This window comes from Mirounga angustirostris, unplaced genomic scaffold (genome assembly GCF_029215605.1).
Source record: "Mirounga angustirostris isolate CCGP_5_RB_7025 unplaced genomic scaffold, mMirAng1.0.hap1 SCAF_15, whole genome shotgun sequence".
Taxonomy (NCBI): Eukaryota; Metazoa; Chordata; class Mammalia; order Carnivora; family Phocidae; genus Mirounga; species Mirounga angustirostris.
In genome coordinates this window covers 63,368,628-63,396,485 of record NW_026991723.1, presented here as the reverse complement: position 1 = coordinate 63,396,485, position 27,858 = coordinate 63,368,628, and the positions used below count along the sequence as shown (strand labels likewise).

Here is a 27,858-nt window from a genome sequence, read left to right as displayed (position 1 = left end):
TTAAAATGCTTTACATCACTCTTTATTTCAAAAGTGCTTTACTAACAAAGACTAATCTTCACAACATTTAAGGGAGGTAGATAAGTATTACACCACTTTCACAGATGGAGAAATGGAGGCAAAGATTAATAGATTGTGTTGAAGGGCATAATATATGGCACGATTAGGAAAAGAATTTGTTGCTGTCACGGATCACTGGTGATCTTTCCCATGACTTCTGAGTCCCACCAACACAAAAGTAGCAGATGCAGCCCGGAAGCAGTTGTCCATAGTTTGACTAGTCTAAGGCTACACTCTACCTTGTTGATACCAGATGTTGAATGTGCTGCCCTTTGGCAGGTGTTTCCCTCACACACATTCTCATGTGACTCCACCTCTAAAACAGGGGAGAGTGGGAGTTGTTGTGGGTGCAGGAGGGGTTGAAGGAACAGGGCCGGGAAGGCAAAAGACAGAAAATATGAACTGATATCAATGCAAGGGTGAGGAAGAACAGGAGGACTGGCTGGAAGCAGCCCAACACAAAGGAAACCCACGGCAGAAAAGAAGTGTCACTCCATCTGAAAAGCTCAGACATCCAGAAATGCTATTAAAAGGGTAATTCTTAGCAATGATATTACAGAACCATTCCTGGTGGCTTTGCCAAATAAAATTATCAGGTCCTTCTGACATTCCCAGAAGGCAGAGCCATTCCTTTCCCCTGGTACAGACCAAGTGCTGATGTAATTGACCTGACACTGCAGAGGCTGTTGACAACTCAAATGCACTCGGCCACCACACAACCTCTCTCCCTCTATTCTCTTCCCTTTTTTTTTTTTTAAGATTTTATTTATGTATTTGACAGAGACACAGCAAGAGAGGGAACACAGCAGGGGGAGTGGGAGAGGGAGAAGCAGACTCCCCACGGAGCAGGGAGCCCGATGCAGGGCTTGATCCCAGGACCCTGGGACCATGACCTGAGCCGAAGGCAGACACCCAACGACTGAGCCACCCAGGCACCCCTCCCTCTATTCTCTTTCTTCTTCTTCTAAAAAAAAAAAAAAAAAAAGCCAGTGCATTTTAAGATTCTTTCTGCAAAATTCCTAAAACATTCCCTAAAATTTTGCTGCATAACAGGGTAGGATTCCATGTTTGACTTTTGTAAAGGGGCTGTGATAGGCATACATGGGGATTGCCAGCCCCTATCAGCCAATGCCCCTTTATACAACATGGGACACTAAGGAGAAAACCTTTTCTGATCTTTCTAGCGCAAAGCCATTATAAGAGATGGTGACATGCACCACCCGCTGCAATGGAGGTACTGGGGGCAGAGGCAGCACTAAATGAGGGCGCTGACAAGGACCCAAGGAGGGGCTAAAGTGTCGGATGGACAGGGAGAAGAGGCAGAAGTCAGAGCGAAGAGGGGACAAGCAAAGCAGAGATGGGTGGAGGTGCTCGCGTTTGAGGCTGAGTGGCAGGCAACAGCATTCATTCATCTCTCGGCCTCTCCTGGATTGGGTCAGAGCCGGAAATGCATCCTTTCTGCCTTTATTTCAATCGGCAACATTATTCTTCCAGGCATCTAGCTTTATAACACCTCACCCCTCCTCTCCCACAAAAGCAATCAACTGCCAAGCCTGACAGATTCCACCTCTGCAGTGCCCTTCACATTGGTCTCCCTCAGTCTGACTACAGCCTCCTCTAGATCTTCCTATCATCTCGTCCTAACCAGGGCCAGACCCTCCTACCTCATCTTCTGGGCTCCAGTCCTCTCTGAACTCAGTTGCACCTTCTCACCTTCCTCCTGGAGCACAGTGTTGATCATGCTACTGCCCAATTTGGAAATTCACCATGTTCTCACTGCCGCCCGGTTATGGGTCTCATCATCTTGAATCTTCAACAGGACCTTGCATCTAGCAAAGGTTCTCCTCTTTCTGAATCTCCGCCTGTCCAAATGCCAGCTCTAAAGAACTTAGCTCAGATGCCCCTCCTCCAGGAAGTTTTCCTTCCTCCTGGAGGAAGTGCCATTTGCTCTGAGTTGCAGATGCACTTGAAGACATGCACTAATGGCGTCCAGGACAGCTGTGTACAAGTCTCACCTCCCCTACTGGGCTGTGTCCATGATTTGGCCGGGTGGGGGATGGTGAACAGTCTTAAAGTTTGTCTGTTCCCTAAAGCACCGACCAAGAAATGCTTTTGCATTTCCACCTCAGGCAAGGAGCTGCTCAACAGTGAAATGAACATGTACCTGTCCATGAATGGAGACACCAAAGTACACTATAGGTGTGATCTGGCTCTCAGGATAAAACAAATCCTTGATATAACTGAGGGATGGGACGGGCAGACAGGTGGGACTATTTGTTTTGGAGTCGAGAGACCTGGGACTGAGCTTCTGCTTTGCCATTTACTAGCTACTGGTTTGGTACCAGATGATTCTTCTCTGAGCATCATTTCCTCACTTTTGCACGACCTCACAAGATTAAGGATCAAATGAGACATATCTGTGAGCTCTACACCATTGGTTCTCAGTCCCAATGATGTAATCTCCAATAAAGTTTTCAAAAAATGTGGAGGACCAGGCCCCAACCCAGGTTAACAGAATCAGAATCTTCTGGGAGTGGGACCAGGTGGGACTAATTATTTATAAAATACTATTTCTAATGCATAGCCCAGGTTGAAAACTACTGTTATAGACTCATAAATACCATTAACAGTAGAGCAAGGTGCTTTAGGCTTCTGGTTTCATTATCCTTTATTTGGTTAGGAATCAGTTCCATGTTTTTATAGTTTTGTTATGTGTGTGAGTATGTTTTGTGTTGTGTTCTGCATGGTTGTGTGAAGTGATAAATTCTGAGAGAGGATAATATCGGGCACACTGCTGTACACAAAGTATACCTAACCCAATTTGGGGGGGGCGGGGAGAGAATAAGTAAAAACTTCAGAGAGTCCTCTGAAATCTTGCTACACGAAGTGTGGTGACCAGGCAGGCAGAACTGGCATAACCTGGGGGCTTGTAAGAAATGCAAAATCTCAGGTCCCACTCTAGAAGCTGCATATTAACAAGATTTCCAGATGGATCAGTAGGTAAAGCAAAGCAAAACTTCTCTCAGTTCACATCTGTGTTGAGGGCCTGCTGTTCCCTGCCCTAATCCTGAGAGGGTGGGAGGGCATGAAGAGTCCAAGTCCTGTCTCCCATAAACCATTTAAGCTTGGGACTTTATCCAGATGTGTCTTGTCTAAAGGGTCCATTTGGTAAAAACTAAACGAAGAACACATATCCTTTCAAAAGGATCCTTCCTTTCAAAGACTAGTCTTCACACCTTTCCTTCAAATCACCGGTTCCTCTAAGATATTTAAAATATCAGAGTAGAGAATAAACTGATAGCCACTTAAGTTTTATGCAGTGCATCAATAACATGTGTATGTTTATCTTACTGAACTTACAGTCCCTGGGACCCAAATTCCAAAATTATGAGGGCTGGAAGCTGAGCCAATGTAGTAATCAATTCTTCCCTGTTGACCCATACCCTCTGGACAGCTGTGATCTTAGCGGTACCCATCCAAGGCTGTGCAGACCATACCACAGTCAAGGAGTTGCAGCAGATTCTGAACATTATCCAGACCGATTTCCTTGTCGTTTGGACAGCAAAGACCAGAGTCACGGATTAAAAGGAGTTACCCCAGGTCACACAGCACGTTGAGGCAGAGCCATGATCAGAATTCAGGCCCTGACTCCTAGCCCTACACTCCCAACATAGCCTCTGCCACACATACTTTTCTTTCCCACCACATGGCCTTGACATTTCACACTCAGAAACTGCTGACCTGCCTTGGCACATGGTGTCACTTTGCTTGTTCCAGCGACTGCCATGCCCAACGTCCCAGAACTGTTTTCAACACCAGGCTACAGGAGAAGCTCTATCACAACTCAACCAAAATATCCATTTTCCCATCCATATTTCCAAATATGTTGGTAATGGGCTCTTAAGAAGCCCAATGCTAACTGTGCAATGCAAACTACATAGCATTACTGTTGGGTAGCACCATGAGCACGGTGAAGGAAGGGCCTTTCCCTAGGTGGCTGGAGATTAAAAACAGGGCACCATTAACTCAGTAGCACAAAGTTGGGAGGACACTACAGAAGGAAAGCAAAAAACGAGCACAGTGGGGGAGGCAGCACCTTTAAAAAACATAGTGTGACTATAAAATTGCAAGTCTTATCTTTTAATAAAAGAGACATGACAGATCGTAGAAATCTAAATGAACGTGTCTCCCTCAAAGCAGTTACAGCTTTAGTTCCACCAAAGCTACCACTGCTGGAGCCACTATTTAGGGAAAGGCCTTCAAAGGCAGCTTATGAGCCACATTAGAAAATATCCTTCCAAATGCCGGACTGTTTAAAATCGGGAAAGCCACTCAAAGAACGCCACTGGAAAACAAAAACAAAAACAAAACAAAAAAACAAGAGGTGCTGTGTGCATGGCTCTCAGGGAGGTCCCCTAAAGACCTCCAGCGAGCTCTGAGCAACAGCCCTACCACCGCAGAAGCAACGTGTGGCCTCCCGGGGCTCTCAGCCGCTTTCAACAGCAGCCGATTCATTTGGAGAGAAAAGTTCTGCTGTCTACTTAAAAAAAAAAAAAAAAAAAAAAACCAGCCACACTTCTTTATAGTCACACTTGCAATCTGATTAAAAAAATACAACAACAACACTCGCACATGGTTCTTGTATGAATTCTAATTTTAAGAGAGATTACATTCAGAATTCTAGCACTCGTAGGGATCATTTTCAGGAGACTGGAACAGCTTCTTTGCCACTGACGGGGGACACGGGGTGCGGCTGTTCACCTGAATGTGTTCTTAAATACGAGACTACTACCACTCTAAGTTTCCTAGTTGTAGCTCTGTTACGAGTTCCTGACCGCGAGTTCACGTTCCGGATCGGTTACAGGGGAGCCGCCCCCGCAGTCTTAGGGTGAATTGGGAAAGGGCCGGTTAAATGAGGAGACAGGCCACTCCTTGGTGAAAGTTTGTAGTTTTCTTTCCCAATACATCTTCTTTTTATTGAGAACTTCCATTTTTATCCTGTGCTCCTCCTCTGCCATCTCACACTCCCGCTCTATCTGCTGGATTTTGGCCACATGCACCTCGTTCATTTGTATCAGCTGCAGCTGCAAGATGGACATTTGTTGATGGTGTTCTTCCTCATGCATCTTTTTTAAAGCACCTTCCTGAGAAGTTTTGCTCCTGTAGTGTTTATTGGCTGTGATTCTGACAGCTGCACACGAGGGCTCAGGTTGAGAGGTCCCCTCACACACTGGAAAACGTATGAACTCTTTCTCATCATCGCACAGTTCTCTATTTGAGACAGCAAATGATTCTGAAAAACAGTAGCAGAAAACATACGTTCAAAGATTTTACAGGCAGAGAGTAAATCGATCCTATTTCAAGCGACAGGTCCCCCATCACAGGATGGAGCCAAAACGGCGTCTGCATTGGCCCGCATGTCTACGGGCACCCTTGCCATGCCTGGATTTTGAAAAACCCTCAAATGAAAACCAACGTTCCCTTCAAAAGTCATGATAAAGGGTTTTGTCCTGTCACGTCTATAACTGTGAACTCCGGGAACAGTGGTCCGAGGCTGTGCTGATAAAGAACTGGAGACCTTGTTATGTTGACCTAAGTTCTCAACGAGGGTGCACAACTCAGAGTAAGCAGAAGACCACACTCGAGGCCAACAGTGGGTTTTCAGATTAAGTTCTCCCTCAGTCTGATCGCCCTCTCTCAGTCTCTCATTCAGCTGTGAAGTTGTATTATGTTCAATCTCCACGGGGGTCCTGCTGCTTTGTTTTCTGGTCATAGGTCTTAATCCTGGATAGCCATCTTACAGATGTTCCAGAAAGGTGAGTCTACATTCCCCGGCGTAACCTCCCAGCACACCATTCATCTGCAATCTCAGGTATCTGGCTGTTACCTCTAGCACTGCCATCTAGGGGTCAATATTCAGATCTCAAAGACACTTTTCAGCGCCCCTCTTATGTAACCTCTCCCTAGCACTTGACAATCTTGAAATTTATTACTTCTGTACCATGGCTCTCTGCTGTTTTCTACACCTCCCCTCTGATTGCTCCTCCTCGACCCTCCTTCCAGGACTCAGACTCTTGCTTCACCCACTCCTCCTCACCCCTTTACTATTTCCCTGGGGTTCCCATCTTTGGCTCTGTTTTCATTGCACCCTAAGGAACACTCATAATCTGGTTCTGGCCTTCCTTTATCTTTCTTGACTTACTCTTCAAAATACTCTGGGCGCCCTACAATCCTACCACAAACTTCACATTCTTTAAAGGCCATGCTCTCTTTAAAAAAAAAAAAATGGGGCGCCTGGGAGGCTCAGTCAGTCAAGCATCTGCCTTTGGCTCAGGTCATGATCCCGGGGTCCCGGGGTTGAGTCTGCGTCAGGCTTCCCACTCAGAGGGGAGTCTGCTTCTCCCTCTGCTCCTACCCCCTACTCGTCCTCGCTCTAATAAATAAATAAAATCTTTTAAAATATTTAAAAAATAAAGGCCAAGCTCTTTTTCACAATTCTGTCTCTGTTCCTTCAGCCTGAGGCTGGGCTAACCATTCCTCTCTCTTGCCTCCCCACCCCAGCCCCCACACTCGTGCAAACCTGTGCTTAGTCCAGACTCTCCTTTCAGCCTCCCCCCAACCCGTACTTTGTTCAGGACCCGTGAAACCCCAGGTCTCTCCTTTCTCTACAAGTACTCTACTGTTACAGCACTTACCACATCCCAGTATTACTTTGGGACCATGCCTTATTCATTTCTTTTATCCTTGGGCACCAATTATTTATCTTGGTACACAGAGGATGCCTAGTAAATATTTATTGGCCGAAGCTCTGAACATAAAGGGAGAAGAGCTTACACATTTGCACTAGTATTTTTATGGGACCACAACATTTTATCAATTAAGGAGTTTCAGTAAGGAAGACACTAACTCCACTAACCCATGGAGTCTTCCTGCTGTGACTCCAAGGCCTTCTTGGGGAGCTTTATGTTTCCAATAATGAGGATTGTCTCCTTGGAGAAAAATAGTATCAATTTATTAACGGAGTTGATTACATTATTACGTCCACTCCATTATTCCAGGAGATGGGATGCCGGGAATGTTAACGGCTACTGGGGGAAACCTAACTCCTAATACTTTGTTAATAAAAGGGAAATGGCTACTGTTTAGATTATTTCACTCCAATGGGTTAGGTAACAACCATAACCGGTCCCTAATTAAGATTAAAGGAAAGGTAGAAGTCTCGCTTCTGAAAGAGAAGGTTAAAAGTACTTCTGTCATCCAGAGATACTGAAGATGTCTCCCTAGGAATCTTTCCCAACTCCGAGGGCTGTGGCCTTAATTAGATGTCTTTCCTTCACGCTCCTGCTGCCTCCTGAGCCTACCTCTGGCAGAGCACTTGTTAAAACTGGTGGCTTAACTACCTCCCCGTCGAGTCTCTGAATACTTTGAAGACAGAACCTGGCTCTTACTCATCCTTGTGGAGAACCCACTACAGGGCTTGGACACTGCTGGCCATGTCAGAAGTGTGTGGGAATGAACTGGTTTCAGTGGGTCACATCCCTCCCAACCCAGCACAACTGTGTAGACAGGACAGTGTTCTGAGTGGAGAGCCAAGGCACAGGACAAGAAAATGGGAAAGGCTTCGCCCTGAAAATAGGGCCCCTCAGATGTAAACAACTGTAAAGAGGATTACCTCATCTGCTTCCCATCTAGTCTTAGATCTCAAAGTGTCTTCTTTGAAGGCTGGACACAGAGACATTTTTGATACCTCTAGCCTCTTTTTTCTGTGATTCCATTCCAGCAGATAGTTTTGTATGCTCTCTAAATCTTGAAAGTTCATGCCCTCGGGTGGCTCAGTCATTAAGCTAAGTGTCTGCCTTCTGCTTGGCTCGGGTCATGATCCCAGGGTCCTGGGATGGAGCCCTGCATCGGGCTCCCTGCTCAGCAGACAGCCTGCTTCTCCCTCTCCCACTCCCCCTGCTTGTGTTCCCTCTCTCGCTGTGTCTCTCTGTCAAATAAATAAATAAAATCTCAAAAAAAAAAAAAAAGTTAATGCCTTCATGATGCTGCTCATCTCTCCCCATTTCTAAATTCTCATTTTTAATCTCAACTATTCCAGGCTCTAGGGGTCTGATGATGATGATGATGATGATGAAGGCAGCTACCATTTTCTGAGTAGCGAACCAGGCACGAGGCGAGTGCTTTACAGCATCACCTCATTTAAGGTTGTAAGACAACCTTCTGAGGGGGAGGTATTATTACAGAAAACCAAACACAATATCCCAAGTCATTTGGCTAATTGAAAGAACCAGGACTCTAATCCAGGTCTTGCATGACTCTAAAATCCAAGCTCCACTACCACAACACCCAGCCTCTCTCTACTTCACTTGCTCAGCTGATCACTTATGCATCTTAAAAATGCTGCCTCCAAGTCGTATCCACTACAAAACGCTCTACTATTAAGAATATGGGCACCTGGGGCGCCTGGGTGGCTCAGTCGGTTAAGCGTCTGCCTTCGGCTCAGGCCATGATCCCAGGGTCCTGGGATCGAGTCCCACATCGGGCTCCCTGCCCAGCGGGGAGCCTGCTTCTCCCTCTGCCTCTCTCTCTCTCTCTGTCTCTTATGAATAAAGGAATAAAATCTTTAAAAAAAAAAAAAGAATATGGGCACCTATTCCAAATTTTGATCTCCAAATTTGTTTCTATAGAGCTGTGAACATGAAGACAAGTACGGCCATGTCTGGGAGCAGAGAAATGACTCTACTTGCAAACTATCCTTTTTTAGTTTGAATGTGTGCTAACATATAAATTTTGAAGAAGAAAAAAAAATCCAGGCCTCTTAAGAAAACTCTGGCAGAAGCTGGGGCTTAAAACTAAAGGAGCCTGATGGAGTAGTTAATTAACTTTCAAACAAATATTAGCTTCAATGAATGGAAGCTAGTGTTCAGATGGGGAGAATCTTCTCTTAATTGCAAAGACTATCCTGGGAATGGCAACCTACTGCAAACACACACCATGTAATCTCTCTCCCAGGTAAAACAAAGCCACCCGAAGTAGAAAACAACTCAATCTTGTACAAAATGGATCGGAAGGCCTAAGGGCTTTTCCAGGAGCAGAGAACACTCAAAGAGGTATTCTTCCACTTGGGCAATTGGAGTAAGTTTAATATCAGCAGGAAATACCTACTGTGGCAGTATATGGATGGAAAGGAAACTGTGTACAGGCCAAACCCCAGCCCTTCTCCATAGAACAAAGGAAAGAGGACTGACTAGGAAAATGGATAAACAAGATGCAGTGTGTGCATAATACAGAGTATCGTGCATCAACTAAAACAAACAAATTAGATTTACACACTGCAATGGGAATAGATCTTAAAAACATTCTAAGTGAAGGGCGCCTGGGTGGCTCAGTTGGTTAAGCATCTGACTCTTGATTTCAGGGTCATGGGATCGAGCCCCATGATGGGCTCTGCACTCAATAGGGAGTCTGCTGGAGATTCTCTCTCCCTCTCCCCCAAATAAATAAATAAATAAATCTTTTTAAAAAATTCTAAATGAAAAAAAGCCAAAAAAAAAAAAAAAAGGAATGGTATCTATAGCACAATTTTCAATCTATATAAATTTAAAATATATTCACTCAAAACACCAAAGCCTGCTCTCAAGAACATGTGAGAGAATACATAAGTACACTGGAATGATTAGGAGGCAGAAGAAAAGAATGAACGTGGTTAAGTGATAAATAACAAGAGAATAAACATGTAAGTAACACAAAAAAGGGGCTTTTCACAGACCAATGATGTTAATGTGCCATGACCAGAAGTATAACTCAGTCTCTGTACTGGAGTTCCCACCCCAAAAGAAGAGGATTGGATTAAAAAGTGATTAATAATGGAATTTATTAATAAATATTTACATTATTTAATTATAGCTTTGTATACCCATGTTTGCATTATTTGCTTGTAGCTTTATAAAGAGAAATAATAGCTATTATATAATAGCATATGAAATTATATAAGTTCTCTTAAGATAGTTGAATACTACTTGAAAGCTTAGTTTTCTTTTTTTTTTTTTTGAAAGCTTAGTTTTCTTAAATGTATTTGACATTTAGTCAGCTTAACCTCCTTCCCACCCCTAGCACATTTTGTTGGCTCCCTTAGTTTGTTCTGCAAACCTGTTCCCCTAAGATAATGGGAAAGACCGGTCAGCCAAATGATCACATATTATAAATTGATAGGATACAAATTGTTTCAATATATTTAAGGGGAAAATGCTGGGTTTTTTGCAAATGCATTCCTTGGTGTTAAATTTTAAGACTATGTGTTCAAAAATACAGATGCACATCTCAAGGAAGTCATGGACAAAGCTAAGAATATCCAGGGGATGGTGACCAAGAGGACACAGCTGAAACCATCTCACACTAGAAACAGCTGGAGGGAAGCCTCTAGTGGAATGCTGCCAGGCTCCATCCTGTTCAACGAATTTCAACAGATCTCTAATCACCTAACTCTGCACAGGCACTCTGTAAGGGGTTAGAACAGCACTGTCCAGTAGAAATATAATACCAGCTACTTCTGTAATTCAAAATTTTCTCATAGCCACCTTAAAACAAGTAAATGGAGGTGAAATTAATTTTAATAATATATTTTGAACCAACATATTTAAAGTATGATCATTTCAACATGTAATCAAAATAAAAATTATTAGTAAGACATTTTCCATTCTCTTCTTGGTATTAAGTCTTAATGATACAGTGTGTATACTTAGAGCATATCTCAATTCAGTCTATCCACATTTTCAATTGTGGCTTGTGGCTACTGTATTAGACAGCACAGGGTTAGAGATACTAAATTAAAGCGTGCGCGCACACGCACACACACACACACACAGTCTATGTGTCGAACAAAATACACACCACAAAATGAAAGCCATATCCTATTGCAACTTTTCAGCTTTTTCCCCCACCAAGACCTGGAAGGGATAACTGACAATTACAGCTTTCTTCCTCTTTCTCCAAAGTAAGCTGAAATACAAAATGAGGTAACCTCAAGGCTGTTTTAATGTATAAAGAGAGTTCCAGTACCTTAACTACTAATGTTAACAGATTACTTTGGACACACTTCCCAACTGACAAAGCACCACGGTTCTCCACCGCCCTCCAGATGTGACCTAGAAACAGGAACAGTCAGCATAGGCTGTACTTTGGTCATCATCGGCAAAAAGAGAAGTCTCCCATGTCATATAGGTACACACACTCAATTTAAAATCAATCTCTTTTACAAGTATGAGTTTCTAGAAATGTCACCACAGAAGGACAATGAGAATCCATATTTATTCCCTTCTTGCTAGAAATTATCAATTGTGTTTATGAGTAGATGAATTACATCATTTCCTCTGAAAAGAAAGAAAAAGGTTTTTGGAATGAACTTGCTCGATCCTACTCTAGAATTTGAAAATGGGGAAATAAGACTGTCCCCTTAGAATAACCCTATGAAACTGATACACAATAATCCAGATCAAAGATTTGCAATGTTAACTGAAAGCAGTCTATCCCAGCATCTTCCTCGGCAACATCTCTCAGGGAACAAAGCAATGTGAAAAACAGCCCTGCTGATTCACCTGCCTCGCTCCCTCAGCACTGCTCCCTTCACTGCCCGCGAAGCATGAACAGCTCTGAGGCCAGGAGATGGATGCTGTCAATTAGCAGAGGGTCCCATCCACGACAGAAGTTAACAAGGAAGGGTAAGAGAGAGAGGGAACAGTGTCCATATCAACACTGTCTACTGGGAGGTACCCCGGCTTGGGAACTCAAGAATCAAAACTCACGCAGGGTTTCTACACTGGAAAACAATACGTGAGGCTCACGACACTATGGTCATCCAACTGGCTCCCTGCGCTTAATCTTGGTCAAATGATCAGCAGATTTTTGATTATAATGTCGCTTCCTAGGATGATCTGCTTACAGTGTGAAAAAATGTGCTAATTGAAAACTGTAATTGGTTCACTTGGTTATTATTATCTTTTTCACTCTATATGGAAACATTCTTGGTTTTAGATGGTTTCTTGTGATTTATAACTAACCACTCCCACAGAGCTCAGTCTAGTCTGGGCACACTAATTCCTCCTCCTGCAAGCCAAAGTTCATGGTTTTCCTGAGCAAATGCTTGCTGGGTCCTTGGAGCGCACTCGGGCCTCCCCAGGAATATTCCTCTGCTTTAAGGTGTGTCTTCTGCAAACTGCAATGAATCATTATGTAAACTGACCATTCCTACCTTAAAGGAGGCAAGAATTATTGGCAATTTATCTATACGCATTACCACCCTCCCCCTGCCTAGAGACATTTCAACAGCCCCTTCATTCCAACCTTTTCAAGCTATGGGGTAATCATATGACACACAACACCCTTGATTCCATGACAGTCTTTTCCTTCCCTAAAAATTCTGTATTTTTTCTTGTTTTCAATGAAAGTATATTAAAACTAAAATGAATTTTTCCCAGAATTTCTCAACTTTGCTCGAGTGCCACAAACCAAAACTGTGGATCACAATATTATAATGGGTCGAAATGCTGGTTTTTAATCTGGGTGAATGCTAACAGATGTTTGCTATATTTGTCTTAGTACTTAATTCTCAAGTTTGAAATAGTTCACTATTTTAATGTGGCCTCTGAGTGACCTAATGCAGTAACGTGCGCCTAATAGGTCCTAAAAAATCGTTTTTGTAAAAAATAAGTTTGCGTGACGGGGCGCCTGGGTGGCTCAGTCAGTTAAACATCCGACTCTTGATTTCGGCTTAGGTCATGATCTCAGGGTCCTGGGATCGAGCCCCGCATCGGGCTCCCTGCTCAGCAGAGTCTGCTTCCCCTCTCCCTCTGCCGCTCCCCGTGCTTGTGTGCTCTCTCTCTTCCTGTCAAATAAATAAAGTCTTAAAAATAATAAGATTGAATGAATGAATATAAATTCTCAAAGAAATTCTCTTCAATAGAGATGACATAGGTTGAGATAAGCAACTGAGGTACTTCATTCATAACTATATTAACATAGCCCCTTATCTTTCCTTTATTCTTCATGATAAAGGCAAGGGAGACCTCGAGAACAAGGATAGCAACAAGTCCTTTTGTCGTTCTGTACTTCTAGGACTTGCCTGTTCTGTATAACCTGCAGATTTTGAATTGGGAAGAATCAAGTTTGACATGAGCGCTTCTCTTTAATAAACACCCTCAGAATTAAGAGACTGTAAAACGAACACGCCCAGCAGGTACCCGGTGAGAACACGCAGGCAGGCTGGCCTCAGGAACCAATACCTGGGGCCGCGCTGTCAGGGTGGTATTCGGGCTCCTCTTCAGGAGGGCTCTGCAGGAAGTACAGCTGCTCTGGCAGCATGTTGGCGATCTTCTCCTTCCCCAGGACGTGGGTGCTCAGAAGAGGGCTGACGCTCCGTTTCACCTTCTCTCTCCTCTCATGGGCCATAATCTTTTTGGTCCGAGCCTTGATGTTCTCCCAGCACTTCTTCAGCTGCTTGAAATCCCGCAGTGACACGCTCGGCTGAGAGTTGTATTCGTGCGCAAGCGCCTGCCAGGTGCGCTGCTTGAGTGCAATAGTTCGCGCGTCGCTTTTCTTGCATTCCAGCACATATTTGTACTTTTCTACCAAAGCAAGCAGGATGCTCTTTTCCAATTCCGAGAAGTATTTGGCAGGTTTTATGATTTCGTTGTTTTGCATTTTCCACTCTATTTCTCCTGGCTGTTAGCGATCCTGTAAAAGGAAGTTTGAAACAATCATTACTAACTCCAGCAAAGAAAATGGCCACAGACCACGTCAGCTTAATCCCTGACATGATTCCCTTGCCTGAAACGCAGGACTTTCTGTCCCATTAATGTTGAATCAGGATAGTCTCAGGAAAAACGTTCAGAAGGTCACTAGAAATGGGGTTTTACTTCAAAGAAGATTTTCAAGTAGGTCCTTTATTGTAGGTCTTGGACATTCTGAGAATATCTTGTATGTAATGGCAAAAAAGAAAAGTTGAACATCTACATGGAACTCTTACTTTGTTCATTTATTTCTGCTCAATGTCAGGGAACTGATCATTCTCCACATTCATAATGTTAGGCAGCTTTTCAACTAAACAGCTTTCTCAAAGTTTTGTCACAGCTGAAGATGAGAAAAGCCAGTGTAACCAAATGGAATGGATAACATAAGCACTGAGATTTCAGAATCATCAAGAAATCACCCCCAAAGATCAGACATTTCCATCACTATGTCTGTGACCTTGGACAGGGCCATGCTCCTAGAGGAACCTGTTTCTTCATCTTTAAAATGAGGGCTTGGAGTCTGTGATCCCTAAGGTCTGAGGGCCACTTTTAAGTGTACAGTCCTACGTAAATAATTCATATAATTTCAGAGGTGAAAGGGCCAACAGCCCTTTTCTCAATTGAGGGAACTAAGGGCCAGTAAGTGGACTTTCCAAGATCACAAAGATGGCACCTTGGGGAGTCAAGAATCTAGACTGTCCCTATAATCTGGTATTTTTTTTAACACACCAAATATTCATTTTTATTATGGATATTCCTTTAAAGTCTTTGTTCGCATATAATAACAGTTATCAATTATATATTATAATTTTTGAAATACTCTATTTCTCCATTTTCTTTTAAGAGTAAGTCTACATACCTTTTTATATATTTAGTTTAAAAATCTATATTTAAGGGCGCCTGGGTGGCTCAGTCAGTTGAGATCCAACTCTTGATTTCCGCTCAGGTCGTGATTTCAGGATCATGAGATCAAGCCCCATGTCAGGCTCCCTGCTCAGTGGGGAGTCTGCTTGGGATTCTCTCTCCCTCTCCCTCTGCCCACCCTCTCTCTAAAATAAATAAATAAATCTTTAAAAAAAGAAAAAATATATTTAATATACATAAATTTGATAGCCATACACATAATGAAATGATTACTACAGTCAAGCTAATTAACACATCATCTCCTCGCACAGTTACCTTTTTTCTTTTTAAAGATTTTATTTTTTAAGTAATCTCTACACCTAACATGGGGCTTGAACTTAAACCCCAAGATCAAAAATCACATGTTCTACCGATGAGCCGCCAAGTACCCCAACATAGTTCCCATCTTTGTGTGTGTGCTAAGAGCACCTGGAACCTACTCTCTCGGCATATTTCCAGTATTCGATACAGTATTATTCTCTATAGACACAGACTTGTTCATCCTACATAACTGCAACTTTGGACCCTTTGTCTATTATCTTCCCATTTCCCCCACCTCTGTCCTCACTCTCTGGTAACCTGTGTTCTACAATCTGCTGCCGCTAGCAGTTCAAATACCCTAGTATTCTTGGGGTGACTGGGTGATGGACACTGGGGAGGGTATGTGCTATGGTGAGCGCTGTGAATTGTGTGAGACTGTTGAATCTCAGATCTGTACCTCTGAAACAAATAATGCAATATATGTTAAGAAAAAAAGAAGAAGAAGAAGAAGGTAGCGGGAGGGGAAGAATGAAGGGGGAAAATCAGAGGGGTAGATGAACCATGAGAGACGATGGACTCTGAAAAACAAACAGGGTTCTAGAGGGGAGGGGGGTGGGAGGATGGGTTAGCCTGGTGGTGGGTATTGAGGAGGGCACATTCTGCATGGAGCACTGGGTGTTATGCACAAACAATGAATCATGGAACACTTCATCTAAAACTAATGATGTAATGTATGGGGATTAACATAAGAATAAAAAAATTAAAAAAAAAACAAAAACAAAAACATATACCCTAGTATTCTTAGTATCATTTCACAACTATCTCTTGGGCTCTCACCTTGGGTGATTCCAAACTACTCAACAACCATGACTTCCTTAGGTCATCTTACCATCCTCCCCAGTACTGAGCCAGCATCTTTCACACAAAACGTGCTTAGTAAATGTCTTACTCCCCTGAACCTATGTGCGTTTTGTGACCCCACGTGTTTCCCACATCTCTTAATCACGGAACGTTTCCTATGCAATTAATCTCTCAAAAACATTCTGGCAAGAATGTCACTAAGCAACACTGAATACAGCAATAAAATGAGTGTTGTATGTTTCCCTTTGTGGAAAGGGCCAACACACCTCAGTCCTTATATTTTCCAAGCTTCTGATTTTTTGGAATAACAGGCAAGCATCAAGATACTGATGATATAGTCCATTTAAAACTGATCAACTCATGTCAAAAGAATTAGGAACCAACTTGAAAGGAATGAAACATTTGAACATCAACAAGGGTGACAGGTACACAAACATTCATTAAATTATTCTCTCCATCTCTGCATATGTTTGAAAAGTTCCACAATAAAAAGTTAGGGGAAAAGGCTGTGACTTTTAAATAAATGGTATACTAATTTAAAATCACACTATTACAAGCCAGCTATTCACATACTCTGCCCAGGGAGGGGTTACTATAGTTGTGAAGAGCTGAAATCTGTTAGACCTGAGGCTGGAGAGGACCAGGCCATATCAGAGAGCCTTGAGATTGAGGCCAAGGAGCATGGGCTTTCCATGAAGGCAACAGAACCCAATTAGGGTCTCTCACTGTGCACCACCTCATCCCCAAAGTTAAGGTTAGAATGAAGTACTCATGTGACTAGTGTCTCCACATACCAGGTACCCTGCCCCACACTCACTGTGAGGAATATCAGTTATCAGAGATCAAGAGATTTAGATATATGCCACGGCTCTTTGACCCTCAGGTCTTGGACAAAGCTAAACAAGGAGAAATTTATCTTTAGGGATGTATCTCTGCACCCCTAGAGTCCCAGGCCTGTATTTCAATCATATTGGTCTAATGTCCCTGCAATAACCCAATCCAGGCCCCTTCCTCCCCAAAGGTCCAAAATTTTTTGCATTCATTAATATTCCTATTCCCTATAAATCAACATTCCCTAAACAGAAATTTATTAATATACACCTGCTACAATATAGCTCTTCTGTACTATTTCTAACTACCAAGATATCTATGCCCAACTGAATGTTCTTAAACGACACAGATCCTAGAGCAAATTCTGATCCTCCCATCCCAGCTCCTCTGCACCAGATGTCAATATGTCTACCTTCCCTTACACTCTCACTCTTTTTAAGAATCATTGCTATAAAGGGGCACCTGGGTGGCTCAGTCAGTAAGGGTCTGCCTTCCGCTCAGGTCTTGATCTTTGGGTCCTGTGATAGAGCCCCGCATCGGGCTCCCTGCTCAGCAGGGAGTCTGCTTCTCCCCCTGCCCCTCACCCCTCCCCCTCCACTCGTGTGCTCTCTCTCTCCCCCACTTAAATAAATAAAATCTTAAAAAAAAAAAAAAAAGAATCGGGATGCCTGGGTGGCTCAGTCATTAAGCGTCTGCCTTCGGCTCAGGTCATGATCCCAGGGTCCTGGGATCGAGTCCCGCCTCAGGCTCCCTGCTCTGCGGGGAGCCTGCTTCTCCCTCTGCCACTCCCTCTGCTGTGCTGTCTCTCTCTCTCTGACAAATAAATAAAATCTTTAAAAAAAAAATCATTGCTATCATTCGCAAATGAAAAAGGAATTGTTCCCTATGTTTTTCCGATATAGGCAATGCTATTTCTATGTACTTATTTATTTATATACTTTTTCTTTCTAAATAGATTTTTTTTCTAACTTTACTTCTTCAAGATAAATTCCTAGAAAAGGAATGGTTGCCACAAAAGACGAAAACACTTAAGACTTCTGTTACATCACCATCTGTCCTCCAGAAATGGTGTACCAATTCACATTCCTACTAATAGCACATGAGCACTTCTGTTTCCCTACTTCGTTTACTGGTGCCATTAACATTTTTTTAATTCTACGCCAACTATGGAGGTGAAAAATGTCACTTCACTGTTTAATGAAATATGAATTCCTGCTCTCAGGCAAATAAGTCACATTCTGAACAAAGTCCCTGTGATACTTGGTGGAGCTGAAATTCCATGGAATTAATTTCAAGCAATTAAATGATTCTACCTTACAATGTATGCAGTACCGCTCGCTGCCACCAGGTGGTGGTGACCTCGTGGGGAGTATATTGACCCGCGTAACCAGTTGAGTCTCTAGTAACTGCCGTTAACAATAGCAGATAACCTTTATTGAGTCCTTACTGTGGGTCAGACGCTATACTAAGTGCTTAATATGCACTATATCATTTAATCCTCCCAAAAATAGTCCCTGAGACCCCATTTGTTACACTACAGTATTTTCTGTTAAAAAAAAAAAAAAACTTTATTAAAGTACCGGACTGCTCTCAAAAGCAAATACTCAGAATTACCAACACCTGGGGACCATTAATAGCCTATTAACTAAACTGTTATTTAATCACTAGCTAAGTAAATCCAGAGTTACCAATTTACTTTGCTTAATTTTGTAGAACAGCAGGTGTCGCTGGGCCATGTGGTTGCATTCTGCAGGGCTGTAAAGGGAATTCTGGTATGACACAGTGTACCCGAAAGGTCCCCTATGGATTCCCAACAGCCTCATGAAGTAAGCTGTTCATTCCCACCAACCAATTCCATTTCTCAGATCAGAAAAGTGAGGCTCGGTAACCTGCCTGTGGCCACACAAAACGTAAGTGGCAGAACCAGGATTCAAACCCAGATCCAATGTCCTCACCCTGCTTAGCTCTCCTCTTTCAGACCTGGTTGCCGCTCCTGTCCCTGCTCAAATTACATGTCAATTAGCAATCTGTCAGCAGGGAAAGTTCCTAGGGTAGAGCTACTCAGGAGGAGCTGTTCCTGCTTCTGTCCATCTCCTTTCGGCGGCTCTTGGCTCTTCTCCTCGCCTCCCCCCATCACCTCGGCCTCCGTGTCTCAAACCTAGGGTCCACAGCCACCCCGCCCCAAGGTGAACCACTCTCATTCTAACCAGAGCTCTGAAATAATTTCTGCTGTTGATCTGATAAGAATGTGTGTTTGAAAAGTAACTGCTGAGATGACAGGTAGCTTCAAGATGGTCCACGCCTCAGGGGAACACTGACATTCTGCTTGAGCACCTGACAGTCCTAAGTAAACAAACACTTCTCAAAGTAAGAGATCTCCAGGCGAAGCTTGTGAATAGAAACTTTGAGGCCAGAAAGCAAATTCTAGCTTGAAACTACCCAGCAATGTCCATAACTGGTTATAGATAACAACAACATAAGCCTTTCCTGCTGCATCAGCTTTTGTTAGAGAAAGACGGGCCTTCCCCGCCCCTCAACTCTGTTCAATACAGGTCATCTTTTCTGTCCACTGTTGTGCTAGACAACAGTGCTCCCGGTCCTAAAGCAAGGTGTGGTTCAACTAACAGCGCAGTGACCCTCACAATCGTCATGGACCTTCATTAAACATTTAATGAACGAATACATTCTGATATAGGCATCAAGCTGCCCATCGTGCACAGAATGAGTATCATACCTGATAACAGTCTGTACATCAAAAGCTGCATTAAAGTAAAAATGGTAAAAAAAAAAAAAATCCAAATGCAATGAAAACTCCCCTTGGGCCAGGCAGACTCACAGACAGTACTAAATAAGAGCATGAATCCAATACCAAAAAAGAATAGAGGAAACAGCACAATTCCCCAAACACTAACACTGACTAAACCACCAGAGATTGTAGTAAGTACATTTGATACCACTTTAAAACAAAAATCCATCTATTATGGACTGAATGTTTGCACACCCCCAAAATTCATATATTGAAGTCCTAATCCCCGGGATGACTATATTTAGAGACTGGGCCTTTAAGGAAGTAATTAAGGTTAAATCAGGTGATGAAGGTGGGGCCCTGATTCAAGGAGATTTAGTGTCCTTATAAGAGACATCAGAGAACATTCCCTTTCCCTTCATCTCTCCCTCCTTCCTCCCTGCCCTCTCCCCTCTCCCTGTCTTCCCAAGGGCTCACGAAGAGGTCACGTGAGCACACAGAGGGCCGGCAGCAGCTAGAGAGACAGCTTCACTCAGAATGAAACTTACCTTGCCGGCACCTTGATCTTGGACTTCCCAGCCTCCAGAACTAGGAGGAATGCACTTCTGATGTTTAAGCCATCTAGTCTGTGGTATTTTATTATGGCAGCCCAGGCTGACTAATACACCATCTAATGATATTTTAAGTCCACCAAGGGTCAATCTAAGTCCTAAAATTTGAGCAAAGACTAGAGCAACTTGGCCAGATTTTACTTTTTTTTTTTTTTAAAGATTTTATTTATTTGAGAGAGAGAATGAGATAGAGAGCATGAGAGGGGGGAGGGTCAGAGAGAGAGGCAGACTCCCTGCTGAGCAGGGAGCCCGACGTGGGACTCGATCCCGGGACTCCAGGATCATGACCTGAGCCGAAGGCAGTCGCTTAACCAACTGAGCCACCCAGGCGCCCCAGATTTTACTTTTATTGACTTTCATGGAAAAGGGAGTTCTTTGAAGTCAGTACTCAGAACAGGAACCGTGACTGGAGATGGGTAGTGCTGAGACCTGGGGCAGGTGTCAGGATCTTTTAAACCTTAATGAATTCCTGCTCATGAAGTAAAGTGAAATGAACCAAGAAATGCAGAAAACCTGGGCTCAAATCCTGACTTCAGCACTCACCGAGCCTTGTGACTTTGGCCAAGTCAATTAACCTCCAGTGCTTCATCTGTAAAATAAGGCTACAACCTCCTTCTCTGCCTTACTCCATCTGCACAACTACCCTGCAATTTGAGTAAAGAAGAAGCACAGACTAAAGCTTCAATAAGTTTTAGTTCTTCCTACCCCTCCCACCCATATTAAACGGCTTCCAGGGGTGCCTGGGTGGCTCAGCTGGTTAAGCGTCCGACTCTTGATTTCGGCTCAGGTCACGACCTCAGGGTCCTGGGATTGGCCCCGTGTCAGGCTCCACGCTCCGTGTGGAGTCAGCCTGTCCCTCTCCCTCTGCCTTTCCCTCCGCTCGTGCTCTCTCTCTCCCTCTCTCTCTCAAATAAATAAATAAAAATCTTAAAAAAAAATAAATCACTTCCAAAAATACACTAGTGGTCAGTCTACAAGACATACTCAGATACTTACTGGCTCTCGCTGCATAGATGCACAATTCAACGGATGTGTCATGAAACTGCCAAAAGCTCTGTACTGTCCTAGACTGTGTGGGAGACACAAAAACGAGCTGGCCTGCACACACTGCTAACTACAAGGGAAGCACGCTGAAACAGACGCCACAAAAGAGGACAAAGCACCTTGGGCAGAGGAGGAAGAGCTTAATTTGCATTCTTCGTGAACAAGAAGACATCTGAGCTAGATCTTTAAGAATGTATAGGATATGAACACAGAGTTGAAGGAGATCATTCAGATAAATAATTGAGAAGGGCCTCGATGCTGAGTGGTGGCAATGTTGCATTCTTCGTGAACAAGAGGACATCTGAGCTAGATCTTTAAGAATGTATAGGATATGAACAGAGTTGAAGGAGATCGTTCAGATAAATAATTCAGAAGGGCCTCGATGCTGAGTGGCGGCAATGTTAACGGACAGGAGGAGCACACCAGAGACTATTTCAAATCGAGGAATTGACACATACGTGTGTATGTGTCCACGTGCGGGGGGCAGGCATCCAGAGGAAGCAGAGGATCCAGGAGCTCCCACCCTGCGCAGGAACCAGAGAGAGGGGTATTCCTTAGGATCAAGGAGGTCACAGTCCAATGAAGACCTAACACAATACAGCATCTTGGAGGGCAGGCTGGTGACAAGGCAGGGTGATAAGCATCGTGACAGAGATGTGGCCAGGGACACTACTCCAGGATTGGGGGGATCTAGACTAAGAACCTTAATTCCCATTAGAATAGACTGGAATTAGACTTAGCATTGGAGCAAAGAAAGACCAGGACTTGGGAAAGGCAGAGAGAAAGAACGCATAGCAGTGTGTGAGTGAGCTGAAGGAAATTTGAAGCTGAAGGCAACACGTTATGGGTGACCCATTTTGCTCTCAAGAGGTGAAAAGCCATTTCTTATCCTGGCCTGTTGACTGTCCCCTGACTCAGCATCCCCAAAACAACATTTTCTCAAAGCGACATTGATCCTAACATGTTAAAATGAAAAGTCCAGGGGGCGCCTGGGTGGCTCAGTCGGTTAAGCGTCTGCCTTGGGCTCAGGTCATGATCCCAGGGTCCTGGAATCAAGCCCCACGTCAGGCTCCCTGCACAGCAGGGAGTCTGCTTCTCCCACTGCCCCTCCCCCCATGCTCTCGCTCACTCTCAAATAAATAAAATCTTAAAAAAAAAAAACATAAAAGTCCAATCCTCTTACAGATGAGGAAACTGCGGCTCAGAGCAAAAGTGGGGGCTTCCTGGGTTTCCAGTAACACAGGAGGACCTAAAAGCAAAGCTTCCTCGTTTGTTTTCAACATCTCTTCGGAACCTTCTCATGGTCAAGAGGCTCTTTTGTGAGGTGCCCTCAAGCCTTCCCCACTATCCCATCTAGGAACTCGAAGGGCACTGCTCTCAACTCTGACATCAAATGTGTGACATTAGCCAAGTCCCCTTTCCTCCCTGTTGGTTTCTCATCTCAAATTATAAAGCTAAAGTGGGTGTTCTCTAAAGTCCCATCCAGCGCTGGCCGTCCATGATAGCTCTGCGGCTATGATGGTTTTCCTGCAACCTGATTTCCACAGTTCTCTGCCAAATACGCATAGATGGTATCTTCTGATTATTTATGAAGCTGGTGGCGCAACTGGCCAATGAGAGAGAACACTGAAACAGAATAAAGTGATCTCAGCACATCAGACCACGTAAGGAGCCCACACAGGTTTAACCTAGAGGTTAAATAGTTCCAGGTGAAATGTCAAAAGCAGATGATCGGATCTCGTCATTATTGTAGCCCCAGCAAACTGAAGAGGGCCTGGTACACAGAAGGCATTTGATACATATTTGTGAAATATATGTTGAAACTAACCTGCTTGCCGTCTGCATTTTTTACTGATTAAATCTAGTTGTTCTACTATCTAAAACTTCTCCTTTGACAGAGGATTTATAACAAATTACTTCTGGCTTCTTCTTGTAAATGCTATTGTACTGTATGCCAAAAATTTTTTTAAAGATTTTATTTATTTATTTGATAGAGAGAGAGAGAGTGAGTGAGCAGGAGGGAGAGGGAGAGAGAATCTGAAGCAGACTGCGACAGAGCCCAATGTGGGGCTCGACCCCACGACCTCAAGATTGTGTCCTGAGCTGAAACCAAGAGTCGGAGGCTTAACCAACTGAATCACCCAAGCGCCCTTGTCTGCCAAATTTTTAAGAGCCACACTATGACAGTGACGGCTTCATGATTTCATTTTATCCAGAGGTAGGAGTAATCAGACATTACTGTGCCTGGGCCCACCTTCCCGTATACCTGCTCTCGAAAGTTCAGAGCTGACCACCCAGGATGGCCACTCACCTGTGCCCTCTCCATCATCTCTCCTTCCCTCAGAGGACTCTGCAGTCTTAAACCTTGAGATGAACTTGCTCCCTCTAATGCTCTCCCTCCTCTGCCCCATCACCACCCACCCCAGGCGGCCTTGTAACTTGGAAGTGTTTATTTTTACCATCCGTGTCTGAGTATGACTGTGAGCAGAACCAGCCTTGTGTTTAAGGCAAGAGCTCCCACCTCCCGTCCTTCCACCCTCACACTCTCCTCTAGAGATGGTTCTTAAAAGTCCCAGCCCCTCCTTTCCCTCCCCATGGCTCCTTCCCAAACCATCTCCCCACCCCTACCCCAAGCTCTCTGAGATTCCCTTGGAATCATTTTTTAAGTATCCTCTACAGAAAGTGCTTTCCCACTCCAGCCCACTCCTTGCCTATGAGTGCTCACTCCTCCCCTCCCACTGCTTCAGAACAATCAGGGGCGCTCACTCCCATCTCTGGCCCAGGGGTCCCAAGTATTTACCCCTCCTGCAGCACTCAGAATTACCCTGTACCGCAATCTATCCATATTCTCAAGTGCTTGCCACTGTCTGAGGGTGAATTCCTGAGGCTTGGAACTACATTTTATTTGTATTTTTAGCACATAGTAGATTTTCAGTGTTTGTTCAAAAGAAAGTAAGGGTATCAGGGAGATCCTCTCTCCCCAGCCCCATTCTCTCTCCTCAGCACCACACACATCCCCACTTGTTTAGCTGTCCGTGTGGGCACCTCAGAAATCCCCAATTCTTTTTTTTTTTTTTTTTTAAAGATTTATTTATTCATTTGAGAGAGGGGAAGGGAGAAACAGAGGGGGAGAATCTCAAGCAGATTCCCCGCTGAGCGCAGGGGCCGACCTGGGGCTCGATCCCACAACCCCGAGATCATGACCTGAGCCAAAACCAAGAGTTGGTTGCTTAACCGACTGAGCCACCCAGGTGCCCCGAAATCTCCAATTATTCATGGACAAAAGCAAACAAATTATTCCCCTACTCTCAAACCTCCTGATTTCTGATGATTTCAGCCACCTTAATGTGGCCCAAAGCAGAAAACTCAGCATGCTCTTCCATCACAGGTAACCAATCACTAAGACCCCCTATACGTTTTACCTCAGTATTTATTACCTCCTCTCTCATCCTTATTGCCTTATATTTCTGAGGTCAGGCCCTGGTCTCCCAAAATGATCTCCCAACTTCCAGCCCCTCTTCCACACAACTACCAGAGGGCTCTTCCTAAAACACAGTGATCATGCCCCAGTCCTGCGTGTAAACCTCTTATATCTCCCACATTCCTCAGTGATCAAGTCTAAACTCTGCACATAGCATTTGAGGCCTTTCCAGATCTGTGCCCCTGCCACCCCATGCCAACCCCCTCTTTCCATATATTTTTCAACACAGCAAACCAAACTCAACTTCATGCCCTTGAACCTGCTGTGTTCTCGTGACTCTGTACACAAGGCTTCCTCTGGCTGGAATCCTTTACTCCAAGGTCCACCAAGGGCTCATTTTCTTTCTTCCCTTTTTTTTTTTTTTTAAACAATTTTATATTTAAGTAATCTCTATACCCAACATAGGGCTCGAACCCACAACCCTGAGATCAAGAGTCATATGTGCCCCACCAAGGGCTCATTTTCATCCCTCAAGGTCCAACTCTTGTGACATTTTTGTGGTGGCTCCTCAATTAATGCCTGGGCTATTATATTTACAACAGCCTCCGGGGCACCTGGGTGGCTCAGTCATTGAGCGTCTGCCTTCGGCTCGGGTCATGATCCCGGGGTCCTGGGATCGAGCCCCGCATCGGGCTCCCTGCTCGGCGGGAAGCCTGCTTCTCCCTCTCCCACTCCCCCTGCTTGTGTTCCCTCTCTCTCTGTGTCTCTCTCTCTAAAATAAATAAAATCTTTAAAAAAAAAAAATAGCTTCCTTCTAAAATGAGTCTGAGGTAGCTTATAAAGTATGCACACACTGCAACTAGACTTCTTTTTTACGAGAAAGATATCAGGGCAAAGACCAGGCAAAGGTGGTAAAAAAAAAAAAAAAAAAAAAGACAGAAGTTAGGAGGTGGCGTAGCATTCAAAATCTCTATCATAAAGTCTCATACTCCTCTTGTTAGAGGTAATGGGGCCCTGAGTTTTCTATCCAGAGTGAATTAGTTACTCCTCTGTGAGCTCACTGCCAGTTGTATGTGACTATATACTGTAGCACTTCCCATATTTTTTGTAATGTGCTCTTTGTGTCCATCTCCCTCACTGGACTGGGAAATTCATAAGGGAATCCATAATTTCTGACTCATCTCTGTATCCCCAGCAGGAAACCTAGGACTCAGCAGACAGCTGGTGCTCAGCAGATACTTGTTGAAGGAATGTCACCATAGACAGGGAAGAAGGTACTAGTGTTGGCTGAGCTCCCTACCAGGCCTTTGAAAAAAACATTGTTTTATCCTCATAAAAAATTACACGGCTGATAAATGGCAGAGCCAGGATTTGAACCCCAAACTGTCTATCTCTCCAAAGCAATTGCGCTTTCCACTATGCACACGGCTCCCTGCCTTCACCAACACTAGTTCCTTTCCTGGGGGCACAGCCCCTAGGCCTTCCTGCCTTTCTCTGCCTTCTTCAGGGTCCAAAGCCTTCCATTCTCCCCATTCCAAACTGAACCCCCAAATAATCTCCTTATGCCCACAGCTCTCTAACCAAGTGAATTGTGTTCAAAACACACTCCTTCATTACATCAGGTAGGCCTTTGTATCTTAAGTGTCTTATCAACCTTTAGGGTCCATGAGTACCCCAATCTCCTCAAACACATGAAAAGAATTTCAGGAATCACAAGAAGGGACAATGACATTTTGGGAAGAGTCTGGCTCTCAACCCATCTGAATATTTTTGGGGTGGCCTGGGAGTAAGAAAAGACAACCTGTGATCTCATCCCAGCAGGATGCCTGGTCTCTAAGGGCAGGATGGAATCCTGGTCCAGAAGGCTTCTGGGGTGGTGAACCCTGGTCTCTTCCTCAACACCTTCCAGAGCTTCAGAATTCTTGCCTCTCTCTCCCCCTCCCCAGTCCTCCCCCTTTCTCTCTGTCGTCCCCAATTCCCCTAATAGTCCTCAATCATAGCTCAGGAACTATGGTTTTGAATTCATATTTAACAATTTCCTTGGTAACACAACCTCCCATCTGACACGCTGAAATCCACACCCCTGACCCTGATATTTTTCTATCTCATTTTAAATGCGTGACAAATAGATCCCTGCATCCTATAACCTCTCTCCTGTACTGCAGAAACATTTGTAATCTTAAATGTTACCACATCTAAGAAACAACCAATCTCCTGGATCGGAAGAGGGAGGCTAAATAAATCCTTCACTGTTTCCTACTCCTAAATAAAGATTATTCGGGCAATTTACAGTAGCTCCCTCATAGCGCCGGTGTGATGATTTAGATAACTCACGCCAACTGTTTAGTACCTGGGGCCTGGTAGAGAGAAAGTGCTCAAAATTTAGCTGTGATCATTTATGTACATTATCTCTCACAACAGTACCAGGGGGTAGTATTAGAGCAGGCACTCCCCCGCAACACCCCCTCCACCGTACCCCCATTTACAGTAGCAGCAGCCCAGGATCGGAGTGAAGAAGCTTTCCCAAGGTCAGGCGGGCACCGATGTGATGAGGCTCGGCCCTCGGCCTCTGACTGAGGGACCCTTCCCATTTCACCCTCGGACGGGGCATTGGGGCGTCTTAAAGGAGACAAGTATGGGAAAGCGCCGAGCACAGTGCCTGGCAAACAGCGCGGACCCTGGGATGGGAAGACCCGGGCACTGCGGGCGCCTGGACTCCTCCCCAGCGGCTCCCCCGGCCCGGGGGGTAGGGCCAGAGTCCCCCCAGCCCCGGGTGAGCCGCCGAATCCCCCCGAGGTCCGCGCCCTGCGGCTTTCTCCGCCGCAGGCCAGCCCCACTCACCGAGTCCCGTCGCGGCGCGCAGAGGCTGCCGGCCAGCCTCCGGGGCAGGGGTCTCGGCGGCTCGGCCCGGAAGCCCGCCAGGCCCGTCCGCGCCCCCGCCCCCGCCCCGCTGCGGCCCGCCCGCCGGGGGAGCCTCCTACCTGCAGCGGCGGCGCGGCGGCCGCGGCGACCGGGGGAGGGGCCGGCGAGGCGCGAGCGCGGGCGGCCTCGGCTCCTCTCGCAGGCGGGGCGGCCGGGAGGGCCGCGGGCTCCGGAGCGCCGGGTGGCGGTGGCGGCGCGCCCCCGGCCGGCCAGGCCCGCCGCGCGCGCCGCGGCCACAAAGCCCGGGAGCCGCCGCCCCCTCGTGGGCCGACCGGCGGCTGCGGGTCCGTCGGCGCGGAGCAGGGCGGGAGCGCGGCCCCGCGCAGTCCCCACCTCCCAAGCTGCGGCCGCCGGGCTCCCCCTGAGGCGCGGGGCGGGGCGCGGGGTGGCCCCCGCCTACCCGACCCTCTTCCT

General features: G+C 45.1%; 1 protein-coding gene across 2 annotated transcripts; it reads right to left on the bottom strand.

Annotated features, from left to right (window-relative positions):
- On the bottom strand, window positions 1-27,661 carry MSANTD3 (Myb/SANT DNA binding domain containing 3). Of its 2 annotated transcripts, none has more exons than XM_045882791.3 (3): window positions 27,504-27,661; window positions 13,338-13,788; window positions 1-5,353 (listed from the first exon to the last, which is right to left on the bottom strand). In XM_045882791.3, the coding sequence occupies exons 2-3, from the start codon at window positions 13,753-13,755 to the stop codon at window positions 4,944-4,946; spliced, it is 828 nt and encodes a 275-aa protein (XP_045738747.1). In that variant the 5' UTR covers window positions 13,756-13,788; window positions 27,504-27,661; the 3' UTR covers window positions 1-4,943. The 2 variants fall into 2 exon arrangements, with proteins under 2 accessions (XP_045738747.1, XP_045738746.1); XM_045882790.3 differs by lacking the exon at window positions 27,504-27,661 and adding an exon at window positions 27,364-27,503.
- Window positions 27,662-27,858: the final 197 nt, after the last annotated feature.

Bases quoted from the DNA above. Each gene is read 5' to 3' on its own strand.
- MSANTD3 (XM_045882791.3), bottom strand. From the start codon at position 13,755: ATGCAAAACAACGAAATCATAAAACCTGCCAAATACTTCTCGGAATTG. The intron at 5,354-13,337 runs GTATTGGTTCCT...ACTGTTTTTCAG, and splicing joins CCCTGACAGCGCGGCCCCAG to AATCATTTGCTGTCTCAAAT.